This window comes from Ambystoma mexicanum, chromosome 10 (genome assembly GCF_040938575.1).
Source record: "Ambystoma mexicanum isolate Mex_15411 chromosome 10, UKY_AmexF1_1, whole genome shotgun sequence".
NCBI lineage: Eukaryota > Metazoa > Chordata > Amphibia > Caudata > Ambystomatidae > Ambystoma > Ambystoma mexicanum.
Window position 1 is genome coordinate 1,489,380,948 of NC_090932.1, and position 18,024 is coordinate 1,489,398,971.

General features: G+C 46.4%; 1 protein-coding gene across 2 annotated transcripts in view; it reads right to left on the reverse strand.

Moving 5' to 3' along the window:
- Positions 1-2,874: 2,874 nt before the first annotated feature.
- The window catches only part of LOC138492457 (uncharacterized), a 177,993-nt gene continuing 162,843 nt past the window's right edge, over positions 2,875-18,024 (reverse strand). For both annotated transcript variants that reach the window (XM_069619601.1, XM_069619600.1), the window contains exon 2: positions 2,875-8,239. In XM_069619601.1, the coding sequence (XP_069475702.1) occupies positions 7,886-8,020 (135 nt within the window). In that variant the 5' untranslated portion in view covers positions 8,021-8,239 and the 3' untranslated portion in view covers positions 2,875-7,885. The remainder of the gene's footprint in view (positions 8,240-18,024) is intronic.

An 18,024-nucleotide genomic window follows, 5' to 3' on the forward strand; every position in this document is an offset into this window, starting at 1 on the left:
GACATAGCTCACCCCACCCCACACACACCCTGGATGTATCCATTCTCACAAGCTACAGCACCCAACAAAAGTACTTTAAAAGGCAGACTGGAGGAGGGCTCTCTGTAAAACCTCATGCACCCTCCAGGAATATAACACAGCTGCATCCATGGAACGCCTCATCTGGCACTTCTTGCTCACACACGGAAAGAGAGCTATCTTCCACCTTATCTCCTGACCACCCCAAGCCAACAAGGCCTTTCTCTAAAAGATCACATACCTAATCACATCAAAATCTGTCCACAACCCAATATCTTTCTTGGAGACCTATACCTGCCCAGGGGCCAAAAACCAAAGAGAACACACCAGACCTGGTATACACCCCCTCCCCAGCTATCATATGTCTCCCCTTTTCCCTTTGGACTAGACAAACTGTGCAGTTATACCCATCCAGCACCACCACACACCCCTAGTTACAACCACAACCAGCCAATACATGATATTGTATCTGTTGCTCCTTCAAGAACCTCTCAATGAATGGACTGGAAGGAAACCTCATCAGCATGGCCTCTACAGCCAAACCCTCGGAGAATGTCAACACTCATCTCAGCACACTCAACCACACCCTAAAGGAGACCCATGCACCACTGACACACCTTGATACACACACAGGAACTCAATGATAGCAAGCGTGCCATTTGATGAGAAGAACATTTGTGGAGAAAATCCCACCATCAAGAACACCTAATCATACAAGAACCATATGTTAAGCTTGACTGACAAACATGGTGCCATAAACAACTTCTGCACAGACACAATAGAAAAGATAAGGCAACAAACTGAACACTCTAAAATCACCACACAAACGTCCCACTTATACCAGCCCACAATATATCAGGATGGACTGAACTGACCAATGAAATGTGCTGATAATAAGTACAGCACACCAAGTCACTTTAACTACTAACCTCACTATATCCTTGGGATCTTTGTTCTATTGTGTGCAATTGATTTGGAACTCACTAGAAATTCTGTTAGACACATATCCATGTGTTGTTTTAATACTGGTGCATTTTGAATTATGAATACATTTTGTTTTACCAGTTTTGGACTATTACCTGTTCATTAACGACAGAGTGATCCACATTCCTGTGCCACTGTTGGTTCCTACCTGTACCATAGTGTGTTGAAGGGTGGGGTAGCATGTACTCACCTGTATGACTGAATTCAGGACAATTCTTGTAGTAGACCCTCAAATACTAAATTCTCCCTTTCTCCATTATGGAAAATATCACAAGTGACACACTCATGCCGTCAATGCATCTCTCACACACGGCACAATCCCAGATGTTCTGAAACTGGGAAACATACTCCCTTTGCTGAAGAAGCCCATACACGACCTGGATGATCTTTCTAGCAATTGTCCCATGATGTATCTACCCTTTCTCAGTAAAGTGATTGAGAAGACCGCTGTCATTCAGTTACACAAAAGATCTCCCAGCACAGTCACTAACAGGACTACCAATGTGATTTCTGACCACAATGCAGCAGTTACCGCCACCATCCAAGTTATGAATGATGTGCTATACATCCTGGAAAAAGAAAACTACTGCTTACACGTCTGCACTGCTTTTGATACCATCAACCATAAAGTTCTCCTCAGCATCTGCACCATGCACATTGGCTTTGACGGAACAGTCCTAAAGTTGTTTGCTTCCTACCTCTCCCGCAGTGACCAATTCATCCAGTTGGGCTCCAACAGTTCCCAACGCAGCACAGTAACACACAGAGTTTCACATGGGAGCCAGCCTGCCCTCTCCTCGTCATCTTCAACCTCTACATGGAACCTCTGGGGGATCTCCTTTCACAATACCGACATCAAGATACAACAAAGCCCAGATGGCAGGCAGCTTTATCTAAAGAAAAATTGCATCAACAACATCCAGCTACTTAACCACTGTCTGCCATTATCCAAGTGTGGATGTCAAGGGTCTACTTGAAGCTCAACCTGACAAAGACCAGATTCATTCCTCTGGGAAACCCCGTCAAGCATGCCAATTGCCGAATTGGCTGACTGACATAAAACTCGATGGATTCATCCACCCAGTGCTAAATCTCTCAGTTGTACCGTTGACTGTTACCTCTCATTCAAAAACACACTATCAAGAAGACACAAGCATCATGGTACAAAATGGAGCTCCTCAGCAAAGTCACGCATTTAATCCTTTCCCCGAGTTTCAGGACAGTTGTCCATGTCCTGCTTATTTCTTACCTGGACTGTGGCAAGACCATACTTGCAGGAGTCCCAAATGCAAAGCTGGCCCCTCTGAAAGCAGTGCAGCATGCCTCGTGTACCGGACTGATACAATTCAACTAAATCACCCGCATCCCCAAGGAACAGAAATGCCTACCCCTTCAAGGGTGCATCATGTTTAGGACAGCCTGCATCACCTATAATGCAGTCACACCAAAACACCAATCTGCCGGTCTAGAAAACGTTCCATCGCCGGAGACCAGTGCATCACCAGAAGCCACAGCACCAGCAAACTCAAAACAAAGAACAAGAAGATAAAAAAGAGAGGAAACAGGCCTTTTGCCTGCTATCCACCCAAGTCTCTGGAAGACGTTACCAATACAGAGAAGACTGGCCCTCTTTCATTTCAAAAGATATCTTGCTAATTGCTGATATCTCCACTCAACCCTACTTCTTCCTCTCCTCACCCTTCTCCTGCTCCTCTTACCCATCACACCTCCACTGATATACCTGCAACTAACTTCTGACCCCTTGGAGTGTCCCCTATGTACAGCGCTCTGTTGCTTTCCAGGTAGGCCCTTGCTTAGAAACCCCATAAATGCAAAGAGGATAGACACACGTCAAAACAATAGCAGACCCTATTTTATTAGGACACAGCAATAACTATTTATTCAGTTCCCATTTACATAAGAAAGTAGCCATCATAACCATATGCCATGGCTTCTGGTACAGGTAGTAACTGGCGCAACACATTCACTGGGTTGGAAGAACTGGCAAAACCAAAAATATCTCTCCCTGGTGATGATAAGGCCTGGAGGGGATTGCCCTTGCTGGCCCCTTTCTTACAGATGTACCCTGATCACACACTTTATATGGGGAACCCAGATACATCCCTAAGTGAAGATGTACAACTCAAGGGTACGTTTCTATTTCTGAGCTACATCCTGCATGGGTGATTCACTTAGAACGATACCTTCTATTTCCCACGACAACTACACTACGCCAGTAGCCTATGGCAGGGTCTAGCCACATGCAGATCATTAAAAATGACATGTAACAGTCAAGGACTATCGCACCCCCCTTGCTCCAAGCATTTGTCTAGCCAGGAAGTGTAGCTGTAGGAACACTACAGACCCTTGAAGCTAGATCCACTTCCTATGTGGACATACATTCCCTTCGCCTCTCAGTGGAGGGACATTCTCCATAGGGGGCTTTAAGTTACAGGATCCATGTAGAGGACAAGAGTTATTCACTGGGACTCTTCCCAGGACCACTTTCCTTCTTGCCATTAGAGAGGGTCCATTCACACATTAGGTAAATGTATTTAAAGAAGTGGAGCCTCTGTGGCCCACCCATTCATAGTTCTTCCTTACAAGAGTCAGCAACTCACTTGGCACTGTACAAAGCACTGTATCCCTCTGTATTCGTGGGCTCTGGCACACTCCATTAAACCAGCTACTGGTATCCTTGCAATTAAAAAACTACCTCCACAAAGAAAGTTGCACCCCAATCCCTAGTGACAGCCCCAGACCTAGAATCACAGTCGCATGCCTTACGGTGAGCATTCTCCTGGGCTATGGCAATACCTTTGACACAAACCTTCCCTTAGATCTGATTAAGACAAGTAGCAAACACAACAGGTCAAATTCAGTTTTTTCGAGCACATATCACCATCTTGCACAATGTAAAGTGGTTACACATGTGTTTTTTTGGACCAAATACACATAGATCTTTTTTGCATTTTTCAAAGCTTAGCAAGGTATGGGACCATGGTATATGACATCTTCTGTCATATAGGCTGAAGAAGTGTTATGCCTGCATCGTCCACTCATCAGGGTGTGTCCCTTCCACCTGTAAGAGTATTGCATGTGAAACTGGGGGGGCTCCTACTCTTGATGCTGTTTTGTTCTTTCTTTAAAGGTCCTGTCCCCTCCAGCATAAACAAGTGTATAAACTGCTAAATAGGTGGAAAAAATATTGTTATTATAATTAATGATAATATAACTTTCACACTCGGCGGCCGGATATGGCATTTAACAGCCCGCCAGCCCCAGCTTTGGTAGGCACAAGTGAAGCAAGGGCCTCAAATCAGGCCGTTAAATGGCATGTCTGTCCCGGCAGCGGGGTGTGAAAGTTATTTGCACCCACGATTTCCCAGGGTGCAGATCATTTTTTATTTTTTATTATTCCGATGGGAGATCTGCTCAGCGCAAGCACATCTCCATCAAAAACATATTAAAAAATGGCCACAGTCATCCGAAAAGGCACTTAGTCCTTTTTCGATTTTTATGGCGATGAGAATTTTTGGTGACTTTTTTTTTCACCGATGTACGTGGTGAATGCAGAATTGCGCGCACGAAAGGCAGATTCTGATTGGTCAAACCAACTTTTCTTGGTGCGAATGGTGATTTATACTTGCCTTAATACCAGACTCCTTCAGTTTCTAAGTGCCGGTCAGGGATGTTGTATGGCATTGTTTTGTTCCTAAGATGAGCGTATTGCCCCTTAGTAATCCTCCAAGCCTATATTGCCAAATGATGAATATGAGGAATATGCTTTGTTTTAAATGTGCATGTTTTTATAAACAAACCAAAACATTAGGAAAAAGGAAAGGATGTTAGAAACACAGAAAAGGGTTCATAGATGGGCCAAAGGAGTACTGAAGGAAGTGTCAGCCACCCTATTACACACCTTTTTCAGTTCAGTGCAGGTTCCTGTAGGACGCTGGACCACCTACTGTGCTCTCCCCCCACAACCTTATGTACACCTACCGACATACTACCATCGTCTTCCTACTACATAACACTGTCAAGAAGCGATTAATTTTGCAGTGTGTGTAAATGATCCCACTGACTCACTTAATGATGTCACAAGATTGTGTATTAGGTTATGTGAGAAACGAACGGGTGTCTCACCTACTAGTCCTTGGGGACTTGTCATCCAGGTGGCCAGGACACAGCCATCACTTTTCGATCAAGTTCCTGGGGGGTGGACCAGAGCGGGAGGATCACCTGGATGAGGGGTCTTCCGGGAGTGGGGGTGAGGCAGCCGATGGTGAGACGCAGGATTTCCCCCTTTTTTGTTCATCTACGTCGTTGTATTTTGTAGGATATTGGGAAGTCTCGACTCCACCCCCCTTTTTTACACTAACATTGGGCTGAGGAAGAGGGTGACTGAGAGTAACAAGACTAACTCTCATACATCGTACTGGACATGTCCTGCTAATCGGTTCAGGCAAAGTCAGGCACTTAACTTCAAGTGCATACACCTGATACTAATTAGCTCTCCTCACACAGATAAAAGGCAATACCTCAAGACACACTCTGAGCAAGGCAGAACATGAGTATGAGCAGGATTGTTGTGAAAGGTCTGATGCCGACAGAGGGGGGCCGGCGTGAGGTCTGAGCCCGACAGAGGGGGACCCACATAAACTGTGGTTTTGAAGGGGTCTGAGCCCGACAGAGGGGGAACTATGTTGAAGCCTTATTTGGAATTGGAAAGAAAGACTTAAACGATGAAGACCAGATGGGCCTCGATCCATGTTTTGGAACTGTTTATTGTACTGAGAACCCGAGCCAGAGTGTGTCATCTTGTTTACACAGACCGCCTTACTCTGTGTGATCTAACGTGGGAGGAGACATGATTCAGCTACGTTTATCATTGTGAACACTGATTTTTCCTTTGCATACATTTCCGCTTTATACACCTTATATACAAGAGATAGGGCAGGCATTAGGTTTTGTTAGCATAGGCCATTTTGATTTGACAGACTCTACTAGGACTGTTTTGTTTATCGTTTGATGGTCGAAACTGCTCCCATCTTAGTTATAGGGCAGAATCAAAGTTTTCCAAACCCCACAAATTCAATAAAGGTTTTACAAATTGTACCTATTGTGTCAGTGCCATACTGGTGATACCATGTCTCCATGCCTAAGGGGAGACACTCACCGATGGAGACTCAACATAGATGTTAATGGCTGGAACGTATAGGGCATGGGGCTAAATAACAGACTGGTAGAATGTTTTGGAAGACAGTGTTATAAGGATAAATACAGCCTACCTGATGAACTCCATCCCACTTACTCTCACGTATAGGTGTACATATGGCTTATATTTTCATGAAACATACTGTACATATGTCTGATTTTCACATTTTGCTGCTGAATGTACACGCTTAAACGATACACATTTTGAAATGTATGGACATAAATACACAAGGTGATGCTACTCGTATCTATGGAGAAAAATATTATATGAATAACAATAAGATTACATATTGTTTTTTATGAGGAGTCAGTGGTCCATCCTTTCTTCCTTCCTTCCTCACTCCAGTCCTTACTCCGTTTTTCTTTACTCCCATTGCTCGCTCTCTAGCTCTCTATTCCTCTCACTCACAGACTCTGTCTCGGTTTCTGTCTTGCCACCTCAGCTTTCTTTCTGACTCTCCAATATCTTGCTTCCCTCTCTCCCCAGTCTCCCTTTTTGTCAATCTCTTCTCACTCCCTCCTTCCCTCATCGTCCATCCCTTCTATTATGTCCCTCCCCTCCTTTCTAAAATCTGATCTCTTTCTTTGCCAATGATGCTCTCTCCCGGTCACTCTTTCACTCATTCCATCCCTTTTTACACTGCCTTCCATTCCCTTCTTTCTCTGCTTCCGTTCCTAACCTTATCCTTTTCTTTGCCCATTCCTTTCCTCTTCTTCCCCATTTCCTTTTTCCGCTCCCCCCATTTCCCTTGCCTACATTCTTCATTTCTTCCTTCATTCCTTTATCACCCTCCTTCTATTACTGGTCCTTTCTTCCTTCCAGCCTACCTTTATTTCTGTCTTAACACCTGGTTTACTCCTCCATCCTCAATTCACCTTTTCTTCCTTCTGTTTTTGGCTACTTTTCTTCCACAATCACTTTCTTACTATCCTTGCCTCCTTTGCTCTCTACCCTTCCGGCCCCTCCCTCCTTGCTTCTCCATTGTAATCATAATAAAAGTGACCTTTATGAAAGTTTGTGCTTATGCCACATTTTACTTCCTCGACCCCTATTATCCGCAAAGAAGGAAAGTCATGTACAGAGATGGGGTGATCTGGATGGGTTGACCCCTTGCTCTTACTCCCTGTTTCTTCATTGGAGGATGGGCCCACACTGGTGAGGTTTTCAATCCAGAATTTGGAAGAGTATGACCATCAATCCTTTAATGGGGCTTTGCTAGGTTTTTGCCACAGATAAGAGAACATGGCTTCAGGGTGCCAGACCCTGAGTGAAAAGGGCTCTCAAGCTTTGGCATCTATGTGTCCATGTATGAGCATACCCATATCAATGAGGTTCATTGGTGGGTTGATCTAGGATTACATATACACATGCATAATTCATACAGTGCATCCATTGAATCACGGATGAATGTGCTAGAACAGCATGGGTGGGCTAAAACCTTCCATTGAAGGTCTATGCTGTAGCCCTCTAGTGTGAGTTGCTGCTAAGTATAGGCACGTTGCGACCTCAGCGATTTGGCCCCATATTGGATCAGTATTATCGGTGATGGTGGTACCCCATGGAAAGGTGAAGGTCTCGTCCACAGAAGTCTTCCTTCAAACTCAGCCCTGTTAAGGGTCACAGTGTCTAAAGCGCTTGCCTCACCCCCAGGTAGGGCTTCACCCATCACTTGAGCACCATGAAGTAGGTGGTCCATCCAGCAAGCAGCAGGGCCCCGATGAGCAGTGTGTAGCTGACGAGTACAAAGGCCAGGAGCTCCTTCAACATCTGAAGGACCTGAACAGCCACCGAGCCACGCATGGTCCTCAAAGGTAGGGCTGCTCCTTGGGTCGAGGCAGGAGGCTCTCGGCAAGGGTCAGGGCTGCCTCAAGTGAGGTTGCAGTAGGAAAGACCACTTGTGAGTCACAGACAGGAAGGCCACAGGTGGGATTGCAAGCAGTATGGTCTCAGGTAGAGTCACAGGTCAGATGGCCTCAGGCAGGATAGCAAGCAGGATAGCGTAAGATTTCTTTGCATCTCCTGAATGGAAGGAAACAAAGGACATTATATTTATTATGTTAGTTCTTTACTGCTAATACGTAATGGGACACATGACACCAAAAGGCTACTTCATTGTCGCTATCAGTGATTGCTCTTCTCAATGTGTTTATTGACAGTGTTTTAGGCACACACCACATTCAGAATTTTAAGGGATGGTACATAGGACAATATTTTACAACTTTCACTTACTACTACCATCAGCAGAAAACAACATTATTTAGAGCCCAACACCTAGAATATTGTATTGCATTGGAAAATATGTCCCTGCAGAAACCTCCAACTGTTCATCGATTTCTTTGCTGCTATTGCCACACATATCAGGATATCTTTGGTTCCATTGGGTTGCATGTGACCCACATTTATTGTTTTTATTTTATTTTGTATTCTTTTAATTGGGGGAAGAAGGTATTTCACCCAGAAGCACTTACAAGGAGAACATAACATAATAATCTGGGCAATCTTCATTGGGTGCCATACATTAGACAGAGATGTTGTGTGAAAATGACACCTTGGTTGAGGGGAGTAACTATTACAGAGTCCGGGGTCGAGACTGGACACTAAGCAGACAGGAGTCCAATGGGACTGGATATGTACAGGTCTGTGTGTACAGAGAAGATACATCAGAGGACGTCCAGGTGGGGCTGTAATTTGACAGTAAGTTGAGAGTTTACCTCCGCAGCTCAGGAGGTGAAAAGGAGTTCTGGTGGTGCGGGGCAAGGATGGAAAGGCAATGAAAGCAAGAGGATGTGCATGGTGGGCAGGCAAAAGAGATATTAGAAAGGGCGATGGGTGAGGTTGTGGGAGGAGAGTAGTTGGAGATAGTGTCAGCCAGGGAAGGTAGTGCAAGCCCATGCGGGGAGATGAAGGCAAACAGTAGGAATGTTAAGAGTGACTGATTTATCACATAGTGCCAGCGGGTATGAAGGTGATTGTTGAAAGTGGGAGAAGACCAGGGATGCTTGTAGAGGGGTGTTGGGTGGTGAAGCTGAGTATTTTGTAAAGCGGAGATGGGGAGAAGCCCAGAAGGAGGCTGGAGCAGTAGTGAAGGCGAGTAAGTGGCAGAGTTAGTATGAGGGTTTTGGAAGCTTGGTAGTGGGGAGAGGGCAGATGTTCCAAATGTTAAGCAGGTTAATCCTGGCCAGCAGAGTGGTAGTAGTAAAAAGGTGGTGTAGGTTAAGATCACTGTCAGAAAGGACCCAGGGTTGCATTGTGTATGCTAGCATGGGGACCCGTAGGACACTGCAACAGTACTGAGCCATGTGAATGGAGTTTGTGGAATGAAAAAGGATGATGGGATGCGGACATCAGACACTGTCATTGTGCGATCCATGCCTTGCTAGTTCTAACCCATCTTTTTATGTGCATTCCTTCAAATGCATTTGTCCTGCAGTGTTCTAAGATCAGCAAGGCTGATGTGCCCACATATGTGCCTAACACATCAGCATGACCGGATGCTACAGAACATGTCCTGAGTTGTGCCCATTCCCCCTTGCTCTGATTTTGCAGGCTGCCTCTGCCATCATCCTGTCGGCAGGGTAAAAGCTGCATTAACAATTATAGCCCAGAGGTGGAAAAGCTCTGACATTCCGACATTCCAGGCCTGGCTGCGCAAAGTGTGGGAAATCGTGGCAATGGAATGTGCCACATATTCAATGAACAATGTAATGCAGAACTTTGCAGGCGAGTGGGGGGGAAGTGTTAACTTTTCTCAGAGACGACTTCAGGATCGATGGCGTCCGCAACATTTAAGACTGTTAGATCTGCAATGATCCCGAAGAGAACCAATGAAATTACAGGAAACAACGGAAAACCCTAGGCAGCACTGTGTGAAGGGGGAGGGAAGGGGGGGGAATTATGGGGAATGTTATGTCTGTTGAAAAATTTTATAAAAAGAATTTAAAAAAAAAAAGCTGCATTAATACCACAGCTTCCTGATGGGTTCCAAGTTTGGGAGATGAGGCAGTATTGTAGCCATTATGACAGCCCTTTATAACTCTTCCTTTCTCTTTACATCATACAGAATAGAAAGCCAAACACATGGCCAGTGTCCAAGAAGAAAATCACACCTCAGGTGGGAGATCTGGTAAGCAGCAACTAAGATGCAGCAGTTGGTTCTGAGGTATTGGCCACATGCATTAAAGGGATGAGTTAGAATTGGACAGTGGAGTTGCAGCTCCGATTAGAGGGCTAGGTCAGTAAGGGAAAGCAGATGAATGTGTGGTAACCAATGATTATGTAGCAGAAAAAAATAAAGAGAATAATGGAAGGTGTAAACACAATGCATTTCAGAAATAAAGAGGGTAAACAATTTGGCAAAAGCACTTTCCTTGAGGATCGAAAACACACTAGAGCACCTGATCAATCCTAAACAGTCAGGCTTTGTGAGAGTAAGGAGCCCTTCCACCAACATGCATAAATTAATATTGACATTGCAGGAATCCAATTAATTGAACTGTGATGTGGCCGTGTTTTCGTTGGATGTCAAGAAGGCATTTGACAGAATTGAATGGAGTATCCTGTTTGCACTATTGAAGAACTATGGATTTAGTACAGATATCATACAATGGATATCGTTGCTTTATTCAAAGCCAATGGCTGCTGCGAATACTAATGGATGGTCATCCAAACCGTTTGATCTAGGCCGCAAAACAAGACAACACTTCGTTCTGGTGATGGAGCCACTGGCGGAGAGGAAACGGTGTGATGAAGCTATAGAGTGAGTACAGTATGGTTATGTGTTGCAGAATGTATGGCTATATGCCGACGACATGTTGTTGGTGCTACGCTCCGGGGACTCCTCACTGAGGGCTCTAATGTGGCAAAGAGAAGATTTCCAGTCCTATTCAGGATGCAAAATCAATTGTGAAAAATCCAAAGCAATGCCGGCTTTGCAGGCCTGCTCCAGCACTTGTGTCACAAGGCTCAGATTTCGTCCAGAGCAAATTAAATATCTGGGTGTATGGCTAACAAACAGGATATGTCGAATGGTGGATGTTAACGTGAAGACCATAACATAGAATCTGAAAATGGAACTGACGAGATGTTCTGAATTGAAGTACGCACTCTAGGGGAAGGCTAATGCCAACAAAATGTCACCCGTGCAGCGCATAAATGATGTGATGAGCATGTTGCTGCTACAGATGTAGAAGAAACATTTTAAGGAGATCGGCAGGTTTCTGCAAAACTTCCTGTGGGAAAACAAACAGCCATGACTAAATTTGTGGAAGTTACAACTCCCTTACGAGAAAGGCAGGGTCGGGTTCCAGATTTTGCATTGTATCATCTTTCATTCTCTGCCATTCACCTGTTACCGTTCTTGGAGAAATCACCAGATGAATGGGTAGCCATGCAAACATTACAGCAGACAGGTAGGTCAGCAGGGGAGGGAGAGAGAGAAAGCAGAGGAGAAGAGGAACATTTTCAACTGCTTCTGGAACTTCAGGTGTTCCGGCTCTGGTTTGAGAGGGGCAGGGAGGCCATTCCAGAGGGAGGCACCTGCAGAGGAGAGAGATCTACCCCACTCTCTGCCTGGAGAAGCATCTAACCTTTAGGGAGTTTGCGGTAGCTGAGTGAAGGGCTGGAGAAGGAAGGTATTTTGGAAGAGAGCGTTGGATGTAGAAGTGTCTTGAACTTGATCCTTGCAGCCACCGGGAGCCAGTGCAGAGATGCCAGGGCTGGAGAGATATGGTCCATGGGCTTGAGGCGAAGGATAAGTCTTGCAGTCCTGTTCTGGATTAATTGCAGAGGGTGTAGAGTAGAGGAAGGCAGATTGAGAAAGAGGCTGTTGCAGCAGTCCAGCCTAGAGAGAACCAGGGTCTGGAGACAGTGAGCTTCTTGGGGAAAGTGAGAAATGGAAGCGTCCCTTTATGGAGGTGCAGCTGGTAGTCGGACATCCGAGATTTGAGGAGAGAAAGCGAGAGTGGAGTCGAAGATGACACTGAGGTTTTTTCCCTCGCAGGGTGGCAAAGGAAGAGGGCCCCAGGTGGGTGGCCAGAGTGAGAGAGAGAAAGCAGGGCCAAGGGTCCTAAAATGAAGGATCTCCATCTTACTGGCATTAAGGCAAAGATCATTGGAGGCGCATCAATCCTGAATCGTGGATAGACGACCAGGAATGAGCAAGAGTGGAGTGGAGGCTGAGGGCAGCCTGAAGGAAAGCTGAGTCCCATCCGCATAACACCAAAAGTTAGAGGAGAAGGTAGTGATCAGGTGGGCCAAAGGGGTCAATTGGAGGTTGAAAAACCTGGGTGAGAGGATAGAGCCCTGGGCAATGCCACAGGTAGAGAGAGAGGTTGCGGACATAAGGGGACCAAGTTGGACCTGGGAGGGGTGGTCCAAGAGGAAGAGGTTCAGCCACTCCTGGACCTGATCCATGATGCCCAGGTTCTCACAGAGTCCATTGATCAGGGTGGTGTGGTTGACCATGTCGAAAGCAGAGGAAAGATCAAGGAGGATGAGGGCAGAAGGAATGCTGGAATCAAGGTTAGGGAGCAGATCTTCAGCGGTGTTCAGGAGAGAAGTTTCCGTCCCTCTGGCAGTTCAGAAGCCAGACTGTTGGTCATGGAGACAACCAACAGATTCTGTGTGGAGAGTAAGATGGGAGGTGGCCAACTTTTCCAAGAGCTTACCCAGGAAAGGGGTGATAGAGATTGGGCAATAGTTTGGTGGGCAGGTAGGATCGGCAGACAGCTTCTTGAGGAAGGGGTGCACAAGGGAGTGCTTAAAGGGAGAGGCAAAAGTTCCAGTGGCGAAACAGTGATTACAGAAATCTGCCAAGACTGGAGCGACAGTGTCGATATGGTCCTTGATGATTCTGGAGGATCAGGGTGCACCTGTTTGGACGACACTTATATAGATTGGACTTGTCTAGAAACCTCGCCATGTGTTGTCAGAGAGAAAGAGGAGAAAGGAGGTAGAGATGGCGAAAGGGGGGCCGAGAGAGGAAGAGGGAGGGGAAGAGGAGATGGAGGACAGGATGCCCTGAGTTTTAGCAGAGAAGTGCGAGGCCAGAGCCGTACAGAGGGCCTGGGAGGGATCAGGAGAGGTACAGAATGCAACAGGATTGGCAAGTTCCTTGCAGATTTTAAAGAGTTTGGCTGTGGTGTCAGAGGCCAGAGAGTTGCTGGCTTGAATGTGTGCTCTCTTCTTGGACAGGATAGAGAGTCTGTATTGCCTTTGGAGCAGGCGGCAGGCCAGTTTGTCAGAGGATGAGCCTGAAGCCCTCCACTTCCTTTCAGCCACCCTGCACTTGCATTTCAGGACGGCGAAGTCAGAATCATACCAGAGTTGCACTTGGAGGTAGGCTTCAGCCAGATTCTCATGACAGGGGAAAGGATATCCAGGGTGTTGGAAATATAAAGGCGCAGATTAGAAAGGGCTGTGCCAGGGTGTGAGTCAGCCATAGAAGTAGGAGGAGCAGAGAAAGTAGGGGCAAAGGCATCCACTAAAACATGCTTCATGGGCCGAATGACGTAAAAGGTAGGTGGCAGTGCTGAGGTGAGGGGCTTTGCCTGAGGGAAAGAGAGTTTGAGATGAGTAGAAAGTGGTCCGTCCAAGAGAGAGCAGTGGTGAGAGGGTTAGAGAGTGGGATGTCTGAGGTGAAGAGAACATCCAAAGTATGTGTCGGGCCAGAGGGCAGAATGGAAAGCGAGAGACTGCCGCAGAGGTTGTGGAAAAGCCCAGAGGAGGAATTAGAAGCATCCAGGTCGATGTTGAGATCTCTGAGGAGAAGCTGAGAAGTAGAGGCAAGGGGAGAAGAGGAGAGGTTGGCCCATTCAGAGAGGACGAGGGTGACCTGGCCAGGTGGCCTGTAGATAGTGGACATAATTAGAGAGAGGCCAGGAGTATAGAGAGCCTGCAGACCAGACATTCAAAGGAGGAATAGGCCTGCGTAGGGATGACAGGGGCCGGACCCACTCCAGAAAGATAGGGGCTACTCCACCCCCAGGATGGTTGGGTGTAGCCCATAGGGAGGAGAGTGTCAAAACACGTGACAGAACTGGCTGTAAACCATGTCTCGGCGAGAGCAAGGACATCTAGGTCGAGTTCTTCAAGGAGATGACAGCAGAACAAGAGTTGAGAGTAGCGACGTGGAGCAGTTTGCCACATTTGAAAGACTTCTGTGGAGGGGTACAGGCGTGAGGTACACCCTGCAGAGGTGGTAGAAGGGCCCAAGGGTGGGCAGGGGAGGAAGATGAGGGTGCCTGAGTGGTGGCGGAAGGAGTAGCAGGAGAAGGGAGGAAGTTGATAAGACACAGGACACGCCTATCAAAAAAGAGGAGATTGGGCTTAAGGCCCCGAACCAAGATGGTGCAGTTCAGATAGACATTAATGTTGGTCTTGGAGGAGTGCAAGGGGGCCAAGAGGACCTCCCACCAAGTGCCATCGTTAATGGGAGAGGAGGAGAAAGGAGAGAGAACAGAGGCCATATGAAGGGTCTAGGTCCATAGGTCTGGAGAGGGGACGACAAAGAGATAGCCTCTTGGAAGATTTGAGCTACCCGCAGAGGTGTTTAGAGCGCCCCTTTCAGCAAAAAAGATAATCCTGAGGGACTGAAAAAAGTCACTGTCCCTAGCAGGTCTGCTTGGATTGATGATGTATGCAGAATGTCTCTAATGGAGAGGGTAAGTTTGAGCAAGAAGAAGAAACTGAACCTGTATGAAGGAATTTGGGGGATGGTCTTGGAGTTGGTTAACTAGTGAGTTGGTGCTTGGCCGACCCGGCCTATGTTTGTGTAAACTGTTGTGTATCAATGTACTATAGTAAAGCCAATATAAATGTGAATACATCAAAAGAGGGTAAAAAACAACAAATCGATGTAAAAATAACACATTGCGGGAAATATCTCAGTATTATATGTTAGAAAAACCATTACAAAAAAAAGGAAAGGGTACAGTTGTAAAAGGAAAAATAGGAGGGATTAAAGGATGGCTTCATGGGTGGAAGCAGGAAGGGTGCCCGGGGAGTGGGGGGTATCCCCCCTGTTAATTGGTACCTTTAAGGTCAGGTGTAGGTAGAAAATATGTTATGTCAGGTAAATTAAAATAAAGAACTGTAGAAACATTTTATCGAGATGGAATCGTATTAATGAAAAAAACACTAGATGACACTGTGAGACCTGTAAGAAACTCATGGTGGCAACAGTAAAGACAGACACAAGTGATCACAGTTCAAGGGTGTTTATTAAACTGTAAATTTCAGGGTGGATAAACACCTAATCTAAACCTAAATCTAAGATGGGAGCAAGCGTCGACCATCAAATGAAAAATAAGGCAGTCCTTGTGGCCGTGTCAAAATAAAAGGGCCAATACTAAGAAAAACCTATTGCCAATTCCTTACAACTAATTACACACAAAAAAGAGTGTGGGATAGGGTTTCAGTAAAGAAAGAAGTGTTCACAAATTATATGTCAGGATATGATTGCCAGGGGTCTCCCTCCCCATGTTTTGAGCACGGGACAAAGTGGATCTCCTGAGCACAGCACACACTCGAGCTTTCGCAGCACGAGCCGACAGTTCTGTTTCAGCTATCAGGTTCTTCGATGGTTAAGTCTCTTTCCAATAAAAAGTCTCTTGCCTTCGAGGCTTGATGTATCCAACAAACAAACACAAAGTTCCGTTCCACATATACGTTGGGTGAGGCTTCACCCCGGAGTCCCCCTCTTCCAGGCGCAGACCACTCATGAATCGTATTCGACAAAACAAATGCAAAGTTCTTTTTCAATGAACCTTTGGGTTGTTGACTTTGGACCCTTTTCGTACGTCAGCCTCCCACCTTTCAGTTCACTATGGCTTTTTCTTGGTTCACGAATCTTAATGTCTTTTTAAACAATTCTTCACTTTCTGGGTGATGCTGGCTTCACACCTGATTGTCAGCTTCCCTCTGCCGGGTTTACTCTCGCCAACTTTTACACAAACAGTTCACTATGGGTCTTTAGACTTCGTCTCGTTAGCATCCCTCCGCCGGGTTCATTCTCACCAACTTCTACAGACAGTTCATGTATTCATTTTCACCATGCAAGGAGTGGGGAAAGCGGGCAGCCTTGCCGTGTAACCCTCTCCATATTGAAGCTTTCGGATCTGGCACATCGCACCACATTTCTCACTGACAGGTTAATGTACAGTAGGGAAACCAGCATTATAAAGTGAGCATCAAGCCTGAGTTTTTGGAGCACAACGAATAGAAATGGCTACTTGACGGAGCCCAATGCCTTTTCGGCATCTAAAAAGACAGCGACCGCTTTTGACTCCTGTTCAAGTGCTGCCAAGACCACGGAAAAACAGCATAGCCCATATGTTGTATTTCTTCTGGGAATAAAACCGGCCTGATCTGTCAGCAACAGGCCTGGCATCAAGGGAAGCAGCCGGTTAGCGAGCACCTTAGCAAAGATCTTGTTATCTATGTTAATTAAGGAGATTGGCGGGTATGATGCGCAGTCCTCGGCCGGTTTCTCCTTCTTCTGTAGAAGCACAATATTCGCCTCACACAATGAGGCAGGAAGAGTCCCAGAAGCAAGCAACTCTATGCCAACAGCTGAGCCAATAGAGCCCCTGATTTCTGCCCCTCCCCATACTAACGTACCTGATGGCCTCTACCCAGAAATCGCATCCCCCGATCAGCATTCACCCTAAACCTGTCGAGCTCCTTCCGGAGCTCTGCCATGGTCCTGGGTTCCACCGTGGATGCATAGTCACCCTCCAGCTGCTTTAGCCGTGCCTCACCTGCCGCTAGGTCACCCCATATATGCCAGAGTATCCCATTCTCCTTAGACATACACACCCTTCTGACATAGCACTTGAAACATTCCCAGAGTGCGCCCTGTGGCGAGATGGACCCCTCATTGTATTCAAAATAGTTCTTGATCCCGTCCTGCAGTTCCTGGCAGAACACTGAATCCTGCAGGGCATCAGGTTTAAACCACCAAGAATGGGCCCCCTTCGCTCCCCCACCCAAAAAGCATTCTAGGGTCACAGGGAAGTGTTCCGACAGGGTCCGGGGGAGGATACAGCAATCACCCCACATGAATCCACCTGCAGGGGACACCAGCAAATAATCAAGCCGGGAGCTGCTCCCGTGCTCCCATGAACCCAGGAGTGGACAGTATAGTCACGTTCATCCCTGTGCTGCCTCACCAACTGTCCACAATGTTGTAAGTCTTGCATATGACTCGTCTTGGACACAGAACCCCATCGCATCTGAGATCTATCCAATAGAGGGTCCATTACTGTATTTACTGTATTTACTGTAATTACTGGACAAAGCCGCACATTGCCAAATCCAACATTTTCTGGAAACTCACTCCATCCTCGGGACCAGGCAGTCAGGCTTCCGGAAGGGACATGGCACAGAAACAGCCCTAGTGGATCTGAAGAGTCAGATCACCCAAATCATGGACAAACGCAAGCCTGCTCTTCTGATCCTTCTAGATCTCTCAGCCGCCTTCGAACTAGTTGATCATAACACTCTCACATCACACCTCACACACTCAGCCAACTTCTCTAAAGAATCAGCTCTCTGGATCACCTCCTTCCTAGAGGCAAGAGCCATGAAAGTCTTCTCAGACATCGCCAACGCCTCTCCCACGACAATCCACTTCGGGGTCCCCCAAGGATCATGCACTGCACCCACACTATACAACTTGTTCACCAAGACCCTCTTTGACAAACTCGACTCATATGCCATCACATACACGGACGACACACAAGTACTTCTTCCCCTTTCAGGATCATACAACGAAGACGCTAAGGCACTTCATACAATCTACTCCA